General features: G+C 41.6%; 1 protein-coding gene across 1 annotated transcript; it reads right to left on the reverse strand.

Moving 5' to 3' along the window:
- Positions 1-1,268: 1,268 nt before the first annotated feature.
- On the reverse strand, positions 1,269-17,764 carry LOC140722278 (uncharacterized). The gene is made up of 2 exons (XM_073037079.1): positions 17,746-17,764; positions 1,269-5,181 (listed from the first exon to the last, which is right to left on the reverse strand). Exon 2 carries the CDS (start codon positions 4,787-4,789, stop codon positions 3,332-3,334), a length of 1,458 nt encoding a protein of 485 aa, XP_072893180.1. The 5' UTR covers positions 4,790-5,181; positions 17,746-17,764; the 3' UTR covers positions 1,269-3,331.
- Between the last annotated feature and the right edge of the window lie 580 nt (positions 17,765-18,344).

Here is an 18,344-nt window from a genome sequence, read left to right on the forward strand (position 1 = left end):
ATCCTGCCGTGCTTGATTCCTTGTATACAGGCACTGGTCAGGCGTAACATGTCCCAGCTCCAGGCAGTAGCGATACCCCATCATGGGACAAACGAGCTAAAACTTATGCTATTAAAGAAGAAGGTGGGCCCCCTGGGAGTGAGAGAATGCTAGCTGAAACGCACATCTTAAAAAGAAAAAGGGTGGTATTGTAAGATTCAAAATTAAGATGTGCGTTTCTGACAGGTCCGGGTTAAAGTCAAAGGACAAATGTGATTTAATTATGTCTAGGGACAACTGTGATTTAATTATGTCTGGGTTAAAGTCTGTAAACAAGTGTGATCTAATTATGAATGCAGAAGCCTTGACAAAATTAACTGTTTGTGGAATCATTGAAGTCCTGAGATATGGACTATTGTTTTACAGAAACGTGTAAAAAAACAACTCCAAATATGGAATGGGAAAACACTGTGTACCTCCCGAGTCAGGGAGGGGAGGGGTAAGGAAGAAGGATAAAACCTGCTGCCCTGTAAGGTTCAGGGTTCCCTTCTCTGAAGGGGCCCAGCTCTGCAGAACTGTTAATAAAATTTGTTTCCTTGAATTTGTCTTGAAGCCATTATTCGTGAGCGTGGCTCGTTTCTGACACAGTTCATTACAATACCCAATCCAGAATAGTTGATTCCCCAAGTTGTCTCAAACATGAGCTGCTTTATAAAAGCATCTTGTAGGCATCTAGGAATTACTCCTCTTCAGTCCAGAACACCATCCTAATTTTCCCAATCACCTGCACGACAATCCCCCATGACTACTGCAACATTGCCCTTTTGACAAGCATTTTCTATCTCCCATTGTAACTTGTGGACCACATACTTACTACTGTTAGGAGGTCTCTGTACAATTCCCATCAGGGAATTTTTTTTACATTTGCTGTTCTCTAATTCTACCCACAGAGATGCTACACATTCCAACCCTATGCCACCTCTTTCTAATGATTTTACTTATTTTACCAACAGAGCCACAGAATCTCACTACCTGCCAAGCAGAGCTCAATAGTTAATAAAAACAATAAAGGCAATAAACTCTTTCATCAATACTGACAGTGACTTTTTTTTAATGAAGATACCTTGGTCCCATTTCAATCAGTAAAATTTACAAAGATAAATAAGAACTGAAATGACAACTTTAGAAAAAACTATTTACACTCAAACCCACTTAGATTGACATTACTTTGGACAGGAGGAGGAAGAGGAATAACAGACATGAAAAAAAAATCACACAACAGTCAGATACAACTTCTAAGTATATATTTTTTTTATCAAAAATAAACATTATTGAACGCTCCATGTGTGTAAATGCAATTGTGATAAGAAATACAGACCAGCAAACTTAAATGAGAGGCTAACTCAGAAACATAAATCATTTATAGGGAAGAAAGCATTAACCAGTGCAATGACTGTGACCCTCCATGGGAGACATCCCAACGATCTGAGCAGACCAGATGTTGACAAGGAAGCATCGAACACCTGACTGAGATTTGGAGACCTCATCCCAGAAACAGAGGGGTTCCTTGCAGAAATACAGGACAAGATGATGAACAAAAAAGAAAAAAAAATACATACAATACAAACAAACAAGGCAATACAAGCAGGAAATGCAGAGAAACCAGACACAATCCAACACATTCTGGGATTCTGCAGCAGTTTAACTCATTCTGATTACTTATGCAGGTACAATCAAGTGGCAAATATCATTCACCAAAATCTTTCTTTAAAATACAAACTCATGAATGACCACAGTAACTTCATTAAGGCACCATAAATTCAAGCCTGATCCAGTTAGGGACAGAATCTCACAATTAATATGATAATCAATACATCATTGCAGATAGGATAATCTAAAATAAACATCCAGATATAACAGGATAAACAAGCAGGAACAACTCCCTCAATCGATATAACCATTCTCAACACACACACGTGCCTCGACCAATGGGGCACCTCACTACAGGCATTGTTTGTGTCATCAGTCAGACAAGCGAATTATTTTCTCTGCCGATTATCATCCAAATGTTGCTAGTCTGTCATTCGTTGTCACGCCCTGCTGCTGATTCCCTTCTCCTCATCATCCATTCTTACCCAGACCAATGACCAGAGCCCCAAACTCTGCCCTGTGCTGACCCGCCTCTGGTATCTGACCCTGCTCCGTTGAACATCCAAGTAATGGTTTCCCATTCTGCTTTCAGTGTTTAGAGGACAGTGGTGCTTTCTAATAACCCTTTAGAAGCAGGGAAAATGACTCATAATGTGGAAATGATCCCTGAATAAGGGGATTAGATCCCAATGTCATTCTTCCTCAGCCCAGAGATTTGAGGGTCAAAGAACATCTCAGACAGAACTGCAGTCAGCTTGACTTCTTCAGTCTACAGAAAATTTAAGGGAAACCTCTTCACCCACAGAGTGGTGACTGGAACCTATCCCACAGGGGGAGCGGGAAGTGAAAAAAAGGGGAGGATTCAAAAGCCCTATCGTGGAACAGAATCCCTGGCAGGGTCCAACTGGCCTGAGCTGACTCTCTACTGTACACTAGTTGTGTTATGAACTCACTAAGTACCAAAGACAAAGTTCAAAATAGAATTGATTTATTTGTCACTTCTGCAGAATATCAAACTCCAGAACCATTAAAGGTGAATATGCAGAAGAAACTCCTCCCATGCCCAGTGACCAGGGTGCAGAACTGGGTGTGGTGAGCAGCAGCAATAATTGCATTCAGCAACGGTGATGGACAAATATCCAGCATGCAGTTTATTGAAACCTTCTCCCAGTATGAACCTGCGAGAATGTCATATGTGTAACATGCTGTAAGGTTTCACTGCTCACATAATGGCCTCTCTGTGATGTTTCACTGTTGAGGTAATGGTTTCTCTGTAACAGCAATGTTTAGGTTACAACGAGAGATAACAGGGTTTTGGAGTGCAGGGCTATCCAATGACAGAAATGTTCTTTCTTGTGAATCTGGAAGAGAGATTTTCGTGCTCTTTTTCTACGGAGAGATGCGAAGACGTGAATGGAGAGAGTGGGCCCTTTATCTTTCTTTATTTTCTCAACTAACCCTATGGTCAAAGTAAGCATTCTAAAGCTCAATTGTTTAATCACATATTGTGTATTGTTTGTTATTTCGGGGTACTGATCTGTAACAGGGGATACATCACACAGCATCCACCCAAACGAGATTTCTTTTTGGCCGGCCTGTAGGGCTATCACCCCCTATAATAAGCTGCTAGCCAAAGCGAGAGTTACACAAGGTTAGTTGACTCAGTGATTCGGTTCCCACAATCACAGCAGGTGAACGGCCTCTACCCGGTGTGAACTCGCTGGTGTCTCTGTAGGTCAGTGGACCGAGTGAATCCCTTCCCACACACTGAGCAGGTGAACGGCCTCTCCCCGGTGTGAACTGACTGGTGTGTCAGTAGACGAGATGACAGAGAGAATCCCTTCCCACAGTCTGAGCAAGTGAACGGCCTCTCTCCAGTGTGAACTCTCTGATGTACCTTCAGTTGAGATGATTCAGTGAATCCCTTTCCACAGTCTGAACAGGTGAACGGCCTCTCTCCGGTGTGAACTCTCTGATGTACCTTCAGTTGAAATGACAAAGTGAATCCCTTCCCACAGTCTGAACAGGTGAACGGCCTCACTCCAGTGTGAATTCTCTGATGTACCTTCAGTTGACATGACTGAGGGAATCCCTTCCCGCAGTCGGAGCAGGTGAATGGCCACTCTCCGGTGTGAACTCGCTGATGTACCTTCAGTTGAGATGACAGAGTAAATCCCTTCCCACACTCTGAGCAGGTGAACGGCCTCTCTCCAGTGTGAACTGACTGGTGTACTTGTAGGCTAGCTAACTGTGTGAATCCCTTCCCGCAGTTTGAGCAGGTGAATGGCCTCTCCCCTGTGTGAACTCGCTGATGTACCTTCAGTTTAGATGACGAAGTGAATCCTTTCCCACAGTCTGAGCAGGTGAATGCCCGCTCTCCAGTGTGAACAGACCAGTGTGCTTGTAGGTTGGAATACTGACTGAATCCTTTCCCACACTCTGAGCAGGTGAACGGCCTCTCCCCACTGTGAACAGACTGGTGTCGCAGTAGGTGAGATAACCGATTGAATCCCTTCCCACAGTCTGAGCAGGTGAACCGCCACTTCCCAGTGTGAAATGACTGGTGTCCCTGTAGGGAGGATGATTCAATGAATCCCTTCCCACAGACTGAGCAGATGAATGGCCACTCCCCAGTGTGAACTGACTGGTGTCTCAGTAGCTGAGATGACAAAGTGAATCCCTTCCCACAGTCTGAGCAGGCAAACGGCCTCTCCCGGGTGTGAACTCGCTGATGTACCTTCAGTTCAGATGACCGAGTGAATCTCTTCCCACAGTCTGAGCAGGCAAATGGCCTCTCTCCAGAATGAACTGACTGGTGTTTCCGTAGGTGACATGACGAAGTGAATCCTTTCCCACAGACCGAGCAGGTGAATGGCCACACTCCAGTGTGAACTGACTGGTGTCTCAGTAGGTGAGATGACAAAATGAATCCCTTATCACAAACTGAGCAGATGAATGGCCTCTCTCCAGTGTGAACTCTCTGATGTACCTTCAGTTGGGATGACCAAATGAATCCCTTTCCACAGTCTGAGCAGGTGAACGGCCTCTCTCCAGTGTGAATTCGTTGATGTCCCTTCAGTTGAGATGAGGAAATGAATCCCTTCCCACAGCCTGAGCAGGTGAACGGCCGCTCCCCAGTGTGAACTCGCTGGTGTGTCATTAGGTCACATGACCGAGTGAATCCTTCCCCACAAATTCAGCAGATGATCAGCCTCTGCCCAGTGTGAACTGACTGGTGTGTCCACGGGTGGGATGACTGACTGAATCCCTTCTCACCTACAGAACAGGTGAATGGACTTGTCCCAGTGTGAACTTGCTGATGTACCTTCATGAGATGACATTGAATCCCCACAGTCTGAAAAGGTGAGCAGCCTCTCCCATGTATAAAATCACAGGTGTGCCAGTCTGTCAGATGATTGAGGGAATCCCTCCCCACAGTCTGAGCAGGAAGGATGATTGAGTGAATCCCTCACTCCACTTCTTAAATACATGGACAGAGACAGCAAAACAGTGTTCAAGATTCCCACAGATAAATTCCTTGTTGTTGTTAACCTGAAAAAAGATTTATAAAATCCATCAATGGGTGTAGGACAACATTTCAGATGAGATTTCTTGAGTTGTCAAGGTGTGATCTGGTATCACACTATTACAGTGAAGTTTCACCCAAGTTGGAGAGAAAAATCATCTTCCGACTGGGCACGGTGATGGGATCTGGAATGACCATCAATCTCTCTGATGCTCTTCCTGTCTCTACAAGAATCGGGCATTTCTGCCATCTCCAATCTGTGACCTGGCTCAGTTTGACTCTCTCCATTGGTATTATTCCCTGTTCCCACTGAGCTGCATGGGTGCCTGGCCCCACAGTAACTGAAACACTCTCACAGAAATAGCCTTTGTTGACGTTCAGCTGAGAATGTCTTTCATGTTCTGTTAATGTAAAGTGCCAGTTTTAAATCAATGTTAACATGCCCTGCCCAGATGAATGGTTGGTCTCCACAGCAGTTAAGAGGAATTGAATGAATATCAGTATTATTTCATGTTCTTGTCACAGTCATGGAAAAGTACAACAGAAACAGGCCCTTTGGCCCATCTAGTCTGTGTTGAACTATTTAATCTGGCTACTCCCATACCCTTAACATCCAGGTACCTATACAAAACTCTTAAATGCTGAAATTGAGCTCGCATGCACCACTTGCGCTGGCTGCTCATTCCTCACCTGGATAACTGTCTGCGGGAAGAAGTTTCCCCTCTTGTTCCCCTTAACATTTCACCTTTCACCCTTAACCCATGGTCTCTGGTTGTAGTCCCACACCATCTCAGTGGTAAAAGCCAGGCTGCATTTACCTTATCTAGATCCTTCATAATGTTGGTACACCTCCATCAAATCTCCCCTTAATCTTCTCCATTCCAAGAACTAAAGTCCTGCCCTGTTCAATCTTTCCTTCTAACCCATCTCCTCTAGACCTGGCAACACCTTTGCGAATTTTCTCTGAACTTTTTCAACCTCTTTTACATCTTTCATGTAGATTGGAGACCAAAACTGCACACAATACTCCAAACTAGGTCTCACCAATGTCTTGTACAATGTCAGCATAACATCCATCTCCTGTACTCAGTACTTTGGTTTACAAAGGTCAATGTGCCAAAATCTTTCCTTCCGTCCCTGTCGAACTGTGACACCACTTTCAGTGAAATATAGACCTGTATTCCCAGATCCCTTTCCTCTACAACACTCCTCCATGCCCAACCAGTCACTGTGTAAGAAGGTCCTACCAAAGTAAAACACCTCACACTTGTCTGCATTAAATTCCATTTTCCATTTCTCAACCCATTTTTCCAGCTGGTCCAGATCAGCAAGCCATGGTAGCCTTCCTCATTGTCCACTACATCCCAATCTTGGTTTCATCCACAAATTTGCTGATCCAGCTGACCATGTTAACATCCAGATTACTGATATAGATGACAAACAACACTAGATCCAGTACTGATCCCTGTGGCACACCAGTCAGAGAGGCAATCATCTGCTACCACACTCTAGCTTCTCCCAAAGACAGTGTCAGATCCAATTTACTATCTCATCTTGAACGTTGAGTGACTTAACCTTCTTGACCCACCTCCCATATGAAGCTTTGTCAAATGCTTTGCTAAAGTCGATGTAGACAACATCCACCGCCTTTTCTTCATAAACTTTCCTGATAACTTCCTCGAGAGACTCTGTAAGATTGGTTAGACATGACCTACCTTGCACAAAGCAATGCTGGCTGTCCTTAATCAGTCCACATCTATCTAAATACTTGCATATCCAGTTCCTGCACACACATTCCAATAACTTTCCCCCCTACTGATGTCAATCTCACCAAAGTACAATTTCTTAGTTTATTTTTAGAGCTTTTCTTGAACAGCGGATCATCATTGGTTGTCCTCCAATCCTCCAGTACCTCACCTGTCACTAAGGATGATTTAAATATCTGTGTTTGGGCCCTGACAATTTCTGCACTTGACTTCCACAGGGTCCCAGGTAACAACTTGTCAGGCCCTGGGGATTTATCCATGGCAATTTACCTTCAGACGGCAAACACCTCCACCTCTGTAAACTGTACAAGGTCCATGAAGTTGATGCTGCTTTGCCTCACTTCTATAGACTCTGTGACCAACTCCTGAGTAAATACAGATGCAAAGATAATATTTAAAATATCCCCCATATATTTTGTCTCTTCATATGGATTACCATTCTGATCTTCCAGAGTATTTATTTTTTCCCTTGCAATTTTTTTGCTCTGAACATATCTGCAGAATCCCTGAGGATTCTCCTTCATCTTCTCTGCTGGGGCAAACTCTTTTTTCTTTGCCTTCTTTTATTTCTTCATAAGTGTTCACTTGAATTCACTGTACTTCATAAGTACCCCATTTGTTCCTATCTGCCTGAACCTGGTATGCACCTCCTTTTTATTGATCTGGGAGATGAAAACCAAAGGGGTTATAGAGCTGCATGGTGGGGGGTGGGGGTAAGGGGGGTTAAACTAACGTCTCAGGGGGAATGGATGCCTGAATAACAGAACAGATAGTGGAGGTGTTGTGGAGACAGGTGTTGTTCAGACCTCAGACAAGGTCAGGAATGGAAAACGTTGAGCATGGTGCAGTGAATGTGCTGAGCCCTGTATATCTCAATGCAAGGAGCATGATAGGAAAGGTGGATGTGTTCAGGGCATGGATCAACACCTGGAATTAAGATACTAGGATCTGGCAACTGTGGATTGGGACAGGCTGCTTTATGACAAAGGTGTGTTTGGTAAATGAGAGGCCTTCAAAGTGAAATTCTGAAAGTACAAAGTGTGTATGTGCTTGTCAGAATAAAAGATACAGATAGAAACTGTAGGGAACCTTGGATTTCAAGAGATTTTGAGACCCTGGTGAAGGACAAAATGGGGTTGCACAACAGGGATAGGCAGACAGGTTCTTACGGAGTATAAGAAATGCAAGAGAACACATAAGAAATAAATCAGGATGGCTAAAAGAAGGCATGAGATACCCCTCGCAGAAAAGATGGAGGATAATCCTCAGGGATTCCAGATATAGAGTAAGAGCAGAAGGATTGCAAGGCAATCTGGAAGACCGGAATGGCAACCCACGTGTGGAACCAAAGCAGATGGAGAAGATCTTTATTTTTTTTACCTCTATTTACTCAGGAGATGGACACAGGGTCTATGGGTATGTTTGGAAAAGCAGCATTAAAATCCTGGTCCCTGTACAAATTAAAGAACAGGAGATGTTTACTGTCCTGAGGCAGATGAGAGTGGATAAATTTCCAGGGCTTGACAAGGTGCTCCCTCGGACCCTACAGGAGGCAAGTGCAGAAATTGTCGGGATCCCTAGCAGAGATAACTAAATTATCCTTGGTGATGGGGGGATGTACAAAAGGATTGGAGAACAGCCAATGTTGTTTCAATGAATGACACAAGGCAGAGCCTTGGGGATCTGTTCTGGGACCGCTACTCTTTGTGATTTTTATAAATAACCTGGATGAGGAAGTGGAGGGATGGGTTAGTAAGTTTGTTGATGACACAAAGGTTGGAGGTGTTATGGATAGTGTGGAGGGCTGTCAGAGGTTACAGTGCGACATTGATAGGATGCGAAACTGGGCTGAGAAGTGACAGATGGAGTTCAACTCAGAGAAGTGTGAAGTGGTTTATTTTGTCAAGTCAAATATGATGGCAGAAAATAGTATTAATGGTAAAACCCTTGGCAGTGTGAAGGATCAGAGGGATCTTGGGGTCCGTGTCCATAGGACACTCAAAGCAGCTGCGCAGGTTGACTGTGTGGTTAAGAAGGTGTATGGTGTATTGGCCTTCATCAATCATGGAACTGAATTTGGGAGCCAAGAGGCAATGTTGCAGCTATATAGCACCCTGGTCAGACCCCACTTGGTGTACTGTGCTCAGTTCTGGTCGCCTCACTACAGGAAGGATGTTGAAGCCATACAAAGGGTGCAGAGGAGATTTACAAGGATGTTGCCAGGATTGGGGAACAAGCCTTACAAGAACAGGTTGAGTGAACTCGGCCTTTTCTCCTTGGAGCGAAGGAGGATGAGAGGTGACCTGATAGAGTTGTACAAGATGATGAGAGGCATTCATCATGTGGATAGTCAGAGGCTTTTTGCCAGGTCTGAAATAGCTGCCACAAGAGGACACAGGTTTAAGATGCTGTGGAATCGGTACAGAGGCGATGTCAGCGGTAAGTTTTTTACTCAGAGAGTGGTGAGTGTGTGCGACAACAGTGGTGGAGGATACGATACGATTCCAGAATACGATAGGGTATATTAAGAGGCTTTTAGATCGGTACATGGAGCTTAGTGAAATAGTGGGCTATAGATAAGCCTAGTAATTTCTAAGTTAGGCACATGTACGGCACAACTTTGTGGGCCAAAGGCTGTAGGTTTTCTATGTTTCGCTGTTTAACATAGAACATAGAAGTCTCCAACATATCACAGGCCCTTCAGCCCACAAAGTTGTGCCAACCATGTAACCTACTCTGGAAACTGCCTGGAATTTCCCCAACGCATAGACCTCTATTTTTCTAAGCTCCGAGTACCTGTCTAAGGGTGTCATAAAAGACCCTATTGTATTCGCTTCCACCCCCGCTGCTGGCAGTGCATTCCACACACCCACCACTCTCTGTGTGAAAAACTTACCCCCGACATCCCCTTGGCACACATTTTCAAGCAACCTAAAATTCTGTCCCCTCGTGTTAGCCACTTCAGCCCTGGGAAAAAGCCTCTGCCTATCCACATGATCAATGCCCCTCATCATCTTATACACCTAAAAACGGTTCTAAACATAATCAAGGAAATTATACATTGCTTTGAGGATTTGTTCAAAGCATACACAATTGTGAGGGTACAGATAGGGTAAAAGCAAGCAATTGTTTCCACTGAGGTTGGATGTGATGATAACCAGAGGTCATGCGGAAGTGGGGAATGTGAAAATTCAAGGGGAACATGTGGAAAAACCCTTCACTGAAATGGTTGTGAGAGTGTGGAATGAGATGCCAGCACAAATGGTTCCTGCCAGCTCAATTTCAGCATTTAAGAGAAGTTTGGATGGGTAGCTGGATGGTAGGGGTATGGAGGGCTGTGATCCCAGTGTAGGATGTTGCATCAGAGAGTTTAAAAATCTTCAGCATTGTCTGGATGGGCCAAATGGCCTGTTGCATGGAACTTCTCCATGTCCCTGACAGAGAAGCTGGCCAAACTTGATTGGAAGGGGAGACTGGTAGGAATGACGATGGAGCAGTAATGGCTGGAGTTTCTTGGATCAATTCGGGAGCTGAGTGATCGATACATCCCAAAGAAGTGGAAGCATTGGAAAGGCAGGAGGACACAACCATGACTGAAATGAGAAGCCAAAGCCAACATAAATGCCAAAGAGAGGGTAAATAATAGAACAAAAATGATTGGAAAGTTTTAGAAACCAACAGAAGACAACAATCTCCGGGTCCTGACAGGATATTCCCTAGGACGTTGAGGGAAGTTAGTGTAGAAACAGTAGGGGCTCTGACAGAAATATTTCAAATGTCATTAGAAACGGGGATGGTGCCGGAGGATTGGCGTATTGCTCATGTGGTTCCATTGTTTAAAAAGGGTTCTAAGAGTAAACCTAGCAATTATAGACTTGTCAGTTTGATGTCAGTGGTGGGTAATTTAATCGAAAGTATTCTTAGAGATGGTATATATAATTATCTGGATAGACAGGGTCTGATTAGGAATAGTCAGCATGGATTTGAGCGTGGAAGGTCATATTTGACAAATCTTATTGAATTATTTGAAGAGGTTACGAGGAAAGTTGACGAGGGTAAAGCAGTGGATGTTGTCTATATGGACTTCAGTAAGGCCTCTGACAATGTCCCACACGGGAGGTTAGTTAAGAAGGTTTAATCGTTAGGTATCAATATTGAAGTAGTAAAATGGATTCAACAGTGACTGGATGGGAGATGCCAGACAGTAGTGGTGGATAACTGTGTCAGGTTGGAGGCCGGTGACTAGTGGTGTGCTTCAGGGATCTGCATTGGGTCCAATGTTGTTTGTCATATACACTAATGATCTGGATGATGGGGTGGTAAATTGGATTAGTAAGTATGCAGATGATACTAAGGTAGGTGGCATTGTGGATAATGAAGTAAGTTTTCAAACCATGCAGAGAGATTTAGGCCAGTTAGAAGAGTGGGCTGAACAATGGCAGATGGAGTTTAATGCTGGTAAGTGTGAGGTGCTACATTTTGGTAGGAATAATCCAAATAGGTCATACATGGTAAATGGTAGGGCATTGAAGAATGCAGTAGAACAGAGTGATCTAGGAATAATGGTGCACAGTTCCCTGAAGGTGGAATGTCATGTGGTGAAGAAAGCTTTTGATATGCTGGCCTTTATAAATCACAGCATTGAGTATAGGAGTTGGGATGTAATGTCAAAGTTGTACAAGGCATTAGTAAGTCCAAATTTGGAGTATTGTGTACAGTTCTGGTCACCGAATTATAGGAAAGATGTCAACAAAATAGAGAGAGAGTACAGAGAAGATTTACTAGAATGTTACCTGGGTTTCAGCACCTAAGTTACAGGGAAAGGTTTAACAAGTTAGGTCTTTATTCTTTGGAGAGTAGAAGGTTGAGGGGGGACTTGATAGAGGTATGTAAAATAAGGAGGGGGATAGATTGAGTTGACGTGGATAGGCTTTTTCCATTGAGTAGGAGAAATTCAAGCAAGAGGACATGATTTGAGAGTCGGGGGCAAAAGTTTAGGGGTAACACGAGGGGGAACTTCTTTACTCAGAGAGTGGTAGCTGTGTGGAACGAGCTTCTAGTAGAAGTGGTAGAGGCACATTCGGTATTGTCATTTAAAGTAAAATTGTATAGGTATATGGACAGGAAAGGGATGGAGGGTTATGGGCTGAGTGCGGGCCAGTGGGACTAAGTGAGAGTAAGCGTTCGGCACAGACTAGAAGGGCTGAGATGGCCTGTTTCCGTGCTGTAATCGTTATATGGTTATAACTAAAATAAAGATCAGGTAAGCTCAGGGCATTGAATTATGATTTGTAGTCTTTAATGAGTCTTGGTTGCACCTACCAGTCTGAAGCATTTACAGGAATAAAATATCCGGGGCCACCATATCTTTTGAAAACCAAGGTTCCCTGCACCAGTTACCTTTCAACTTTTAATTTTGCAGGCACATACAAACTCCACAGATTCAAAATTCCACTGCTGAAGGACTCCCATTTACCAAGTACTCCTTTGACAGAAAACATCCTGACCCAGCCCATACTTCTCAGATCCTTTCTCTTAACATCCAAATTGACCTTTCTCCTATTTAGAATCTCAACCTGTGATCCAGACCTCTCTTTTTCCATATTTACTTGGAATCTCATGGCATTATGATCACTAAATACAAAGTGTTCCCATACACTAATTTCTGTCAATAGCCCTCGATCATTCCGTAATAGCATATTGCACACTTCTATGTTGGGAATTCTACATACTGATTAAGGACACATTTGCCAAATTCTACCCCAGCTAGTCCTTTTGCAGGATGGGAGACACAGTCAATATTTGGAAAGTTAAAATCGCTTACCCTATCAACCTTTGTTTCTTGGCACGGTCTGTGATCTACCTACACATTTGTTCCTCTAGGGGACTCCGCCTCCCAGCTATGGACAGGTCGGACACAGCCACTTCTTGTCCGTCTTTAATCTCTCCCTTTTCCGATTTATACTTAGAAATTTCAACTTTATTCAGTCGGATCAGATATAATTATGGCCACTCTCAGAAGCGCCATAAGAAATACGGACCCGGGCAATGGGAAAATCAAGAAAACTGACGAATTCTCGGAGGAACCCACTCCCGGGTAGAGAGACTAAAATCTCAAATCAGCAATATCAGCATTGAGATAACTCAACTAAAAGAGAAATTCGAAGGAAAAGTCGACTCTTTGAGCCTTGATTTTAAAGAAGTTAGTCGAAGTACTTTAGACCTTTCCTGTCGTTTGGAAAAAGCCCAACAACGGATCATCGATCCGATTGCTGATTTGAAGCTCGATCACATCGGAACAATATTCGAATTGTTGGATTAAAAGAGAAATCAGAATTGGCCGACACACTGGATTATTTCGCAAAAAATGCTTCAGTCTTTATTTCCAGAGGTTTGCTTACAGCCTTCAGATATCAAAATGGCTCACAGAATCAGCACTTTAAAATTTTTGGATCAAGGTAAAAACAGACATATTGTTGTGCGTTTTCTCCGTTTCAGAGACAAAGAACGTATTATTAAGCTTGTGAGAAAAAAAATCTTTTCAGTATCTGAATTCAGACACTCGCTTTTTTGAAGATTTTCCACGTGAAGTTGTATTTTTCTATTTATTAAAATTTTAGAAAATTACAAAGAATAAATGTGATGATAAAATAGTGAGAAAAATGATATTAACCCTCCCCTTAACCCTCCCCCTCTTAACCCTTATCTAAAGAAAGAAAAAAAAGAGAAAGATTGCCTGGATATCGGAGGATCCCCACATGCTCCAGGAGTTCAATATAATTTTAATATTTATTTTTACTTTCCCCAATTACTTTATAATTTTATCTTCAAAGGACCTATGTATTTAATCCTATCTTTTGTAGGTATGGGAGCCAAATTTTCAAAAATATATCATATTCATTTCTTAGATTGTATGTAATTTTTTCAAGTGGAATACAACTATGTATTTCATTATTCCAACAATCAGATTAAATCAGTTAAATATAAATCAGATTTCCAAGTAACTGCGATAACTTTTTTGGCTACTGCCAATGCAATTTTTATAAATTTTTTCTGACACTTATTCAATTTAAGTTTCGGTATTGTCCCTTCAATGTCTCCTAATAAAAATAATACTGGACTATGTGGGAGTTGTACTCCAATAATTTGTTCCAATAAAAGTCTTAGATTTATCCAAAATGGTTGAATTTTAAAACAAGACCAAGTAGAATGTAAAAAAGTACCAATTCCTTGATTACATCGAAAACATTGGTCAGACATATTTGAATTTAATCTATTTATTTTCTGTGGTGTTATATATAATTGATGTAAAAAATTATATTGCATTAATCTGTCGAACATTTATTGTATTTCTCATACTATCAGAACATAATCTTGACCAGATTTTTCCATCAATTTTAACATTCAAATCAGATTCCCATTTTTGTCTTGATTTATGAATTCCTGATTTAATTTTCTGTTTTTGAATCAAATTATACATACAAGATGTAATTTTTTTAATTTTTCCTTTTTGAATTAATATTTCTATTTCACTAGATTTTGGCATCAACATTGTTTGACCCGACTTTTCTCGTAAATAAGCCTTTAATTGAAAATAACAGAAAAGAGTGTTATTTGATATTTTATATTTATTTTTTAATTGATCAAACGACATCAATATACCTCCTTCAAAACAATCATCTATATATTTAATCCCCTTTTGGAACCAATTATGTAAAAGTTTATTATCCATTGTAAAAGGAATAAGCCTATTTTGAATTAAAGTTCTTTTTGCTAATAGAGATTTCTTTATCTCATTGTCCATATTTACCTTATTCCATAAATCAATCAAGTGTCTTAATATAGGAGATTTTTTTCCCCCGTATCCATTTGGATTCCCATTTATATATAAAATCTTCTGGTATGTTTTCTCCTATCTTATCTAATTCTATTCAAATCCATGCCGGTTTTTCTTCATCAAAAAAAGACTCAATAAATCAAAGTTGATTTGCTTTATAATAATTTTTTAAAATTTGGAAGTTGTAACCCTCCTAAATCAAATTTACATGTCAATTTTTCCAATGATATTCTTGACATCTTTCTTTTCCAAAGAAATTTCCTTACATATTTATTCAGTTCTTGAAAATACTTCTGAGGAAATTGTATTGGTAAAGTTCGAAATAAATATTGCAATCTAGGAAATATATTCATTTTTACAGCATTAACTCTACCTATTAATGTTATTGGTAACATCATCCATTTATCAAGATCCTCTTTTATTTTTTTTAATAATGGAAAATAATTTTGTTTATCTAATTTTTTTACATCATTATCAACTCTAATACCTAAATATTTTATCCCATTTATTGACCATCAAAATTGAGTTACTAATCAACATTGATTATAATTTCCTTTGGTAAGGGATAAAATTTCACTTTTATCCCAATTTACTTTATACCCTGATACTTTCCCATATTCTTCCAATCTAAAAGATAATCTGTGCAAAGATTGCAATGGGTTTGTTAAAGAAATCAAAACATCATCAGCAAATACATTAATCTTATATTCCTCTTGATCAACTGTAAATCCCCCAATGTCTAATTCTGTTCTAATTAATTCAGCTAATGGTTCTATTGCCAATACAAATAAAGCAGGTGATAATGGGCAGCCTTGTCCAGTTGACTTTGTTAAGCAAAATGGTGTTGAAATCTGACCATTTGTAACTACTTTAGCTTGAGGATTAGTATTTAAGGTTTTAATCCATTGTATAAAAGATTTTCCTAACTCATATTTTTCAATACCTTATTAAATAAAAAATCCCATTCCAATCTATCAAATGCTTTTTCTGCATCCAAAGCAACTGCCACACTCATTTCCTCTCTTTTTTGTGCCAAATGAATTATACTAAGTAACCGGGTTATATTATCCATTGATAATATAACAGGAACATAAAGATTCTGTACCCTCAAAATTGTACTTTTAAATGTAGATGTGAACTTTCCACTATTCAGGACATTTACAAAGACAGTTGCGCAAAAAGGCCTGAAGGATCACCCCAACCACAAACTGTTCCAGCTACCACCATCCGGGAAACGGTATCACAACATAAAAGCCAGGCCCTACAGGCTCTGGGACAGCTCCTTCCACCAAGTTATCAGACTGATTAGTTTATGCTAATACAATTGTATTGACTGTCCTTACTATAATTACTATATATTACACATTGCACATTTAGATAGAGAAGTAACATAAAGATTTCTACTCCTCAGGTATACGAAGGGTATCAGTCATTTCAATTCACCCTCTCCACTGTCTGTTCTGGCATTCTGACTCCACTTTAGTTTAACCCCCCCCCCCCCCCCCCCCCCCCCCCCCCCCCCCCCCCCAAGCACACACTAGCACGAGCAAGCCTTACCACCAGGATCTTAATCCTCTGTTAGTTTTAATTCCCTAACAAGCAAATCAGCTATCAGCCCCTTTGACATTCCTCTGTGAGGTAATCCCACCTTAACAGTTTCTAAAGTGTTCTACCTGTTGTTACAGGGGATGGCCAGAAGAGTACTCCGTGACGGCTATTTAACCTCTATCCCCTTCCTGACTGTCACGCAGTTCCCTGTGTCCTGCACCTTGGGTGCAACTCATCTCTCTTCTTGTCATATCTATCACCCCCTCCAACTCCCGGATGATCTGGAATTCATGCATTTCAACTTCCAACTCCCTAACGTGCAGGTTACAAGCTGCAGCTGGATGCACAATTTGTAGGTGAGGGCATCAGGGACACTGGAGGTCTCCCCACCTTCCCACCAATGTCCCCTCTAATTTGTAATGACCGGTGTGTTGAAAAATCTTGTGCTGTGCAATTTTTACCCACAGACAACATGTGTACACTGAATTTTAAATAGAGAGATATTTATTTTAACAGCTAGCAAAACACTGTTAATCAGAACTTTGATCTCCTCTAGGTTTGATTGAGTTCATCTGCACTCCCACACAGCCTGTGTAGCAGGACTGCAGAGGATAATGAAGGATTTTCTCACTCCAGCTTTTGCACACCATCCATATCTGATTTGCTTGCTAAATGATGATTTAAAAAGTCAGATTTCCAAGTATCACTCCACTTCCCCCCACTTGCAAATTCTCCAGCAACTTCTGCATCGCCACAATACTCACAGGTAACCCCAGTTTCTGTATTGTACATAATTATTTCCCCTGAACCATCCACCTGACGGTGTTGAACTCATTGTTGGCAATGCCAGTGAATATGAAGTGAAGGGCACTGACTGGAGTCTGGCAGCTTTGTGATGTGAAAGATACTTGTTGCCCAGGGCAAAAGTATTTGATATCATTATGTACCCAGACAGAATGGATCAAAACATGTTCTCACCGGTACAAAAGTTCAAAACAACAGGAGATAGAACAAGCAACACACATAAAATGCTGGAGGAACTCAGCAGGCCGGACAGCATCTATGGGAAAGAATACTAATGCTGAGTTCCTCCAGCATTTTGGATGTGTTGCTTGGATTTTCAATGTCTGCACATTTTCTCTTGTTTGTGATTGGAGGTAGAACAAAGGAGATTTTCTCAATTGGTGATGTAAAAGATTTTGTTCCCTTTCTCCGAGTTCCTAATCCTTGCATTCAGATAGCTGGAGCTCAGCTCTGTCTGAGAGATCCATCGGTTCCCATTCCCTCATCAACTGGAAGCTCCCCGCGGCTCGTGTACGGATCGTTGGGCTGAGAGAGAGGGAAAAGAACAGAACTGTCCCGGGGTTACGGTGGTCCGGAGTCCAGAGCAATTGCCCCGAATTCGGGGCTGAAAGAACACGCCACGATTTCTTCCTTACCTGGAGCCGAAATCTTGAGGCCTTTTGTGTACTGCGCATGCGCGATATTCGGGAGCACCCGCAGTCCTGACGCCTGCGCATTCAATCGGTGCTTCAGTGACGGCGAAAATTGTGACGCAGAGCATTCTGGGTAATCACGGTGCCATTAAAAGTTTCTGCAAGCTCCGGTTCCATGCCTATACCTCAGGTTTTTTATTATGTAGAAAACTCAGCAGCTCTTTTAACGCAAAAATACAGCTCCCATAAACAATGTACTTAATAACAGCAACCTTTCCGCATGTCTAATGCCGAAGGAGAACATTCTTACAAATGCAGTTTGGAAACACAGGAGATTCTGCTGTTGCTGGAAATATAGAAACGCACACACACAAAATGCAGGAGGAACTCTGCAGTTCAGGCAGCAGGTAAGCAGAGGAGTACTCAGTCTAGACATGCTAAAGGGGGTCAGCCTAAACGTTGTCTATTTATTCCTCTCTGCACTTGCTGCCTGATCTGATAATTTCCACCAGTATTTTGCAGAAATTAACCATCCTTTTGCTTTTCGATCGACCAGTTTCAAAATGTTTCGGATCTTTCATTTGTAGCCACATCCTGCTGGT

The sequence above is a fragment of the Hemitrygon akajei genome, unplaced genomic scaffold, assembly GCF_048418815.1.
Source record: "Hemitrygon akajei unplaced genomic scaffold, sHemAka1.3 Scf000073, whole genome shotgun sequence".
Classification (NCBI taxonomy): domain Eukaryota; kingdom Metazoa; phylum Chordata; class Chondrichthyes; order Myliobatiformes; family Dasyatidae; genus Hemitrygon; species Hemitrygon akajei.

Coding starts and splice junctions, on each gene's coding strand:
- LOC140722278 (XM_073037079.1), bottom strand. CDS start 4,789: ATGACACACCAGCGAGTTCACACTGGGGAGCGGCCGTTCACCTGCTCA.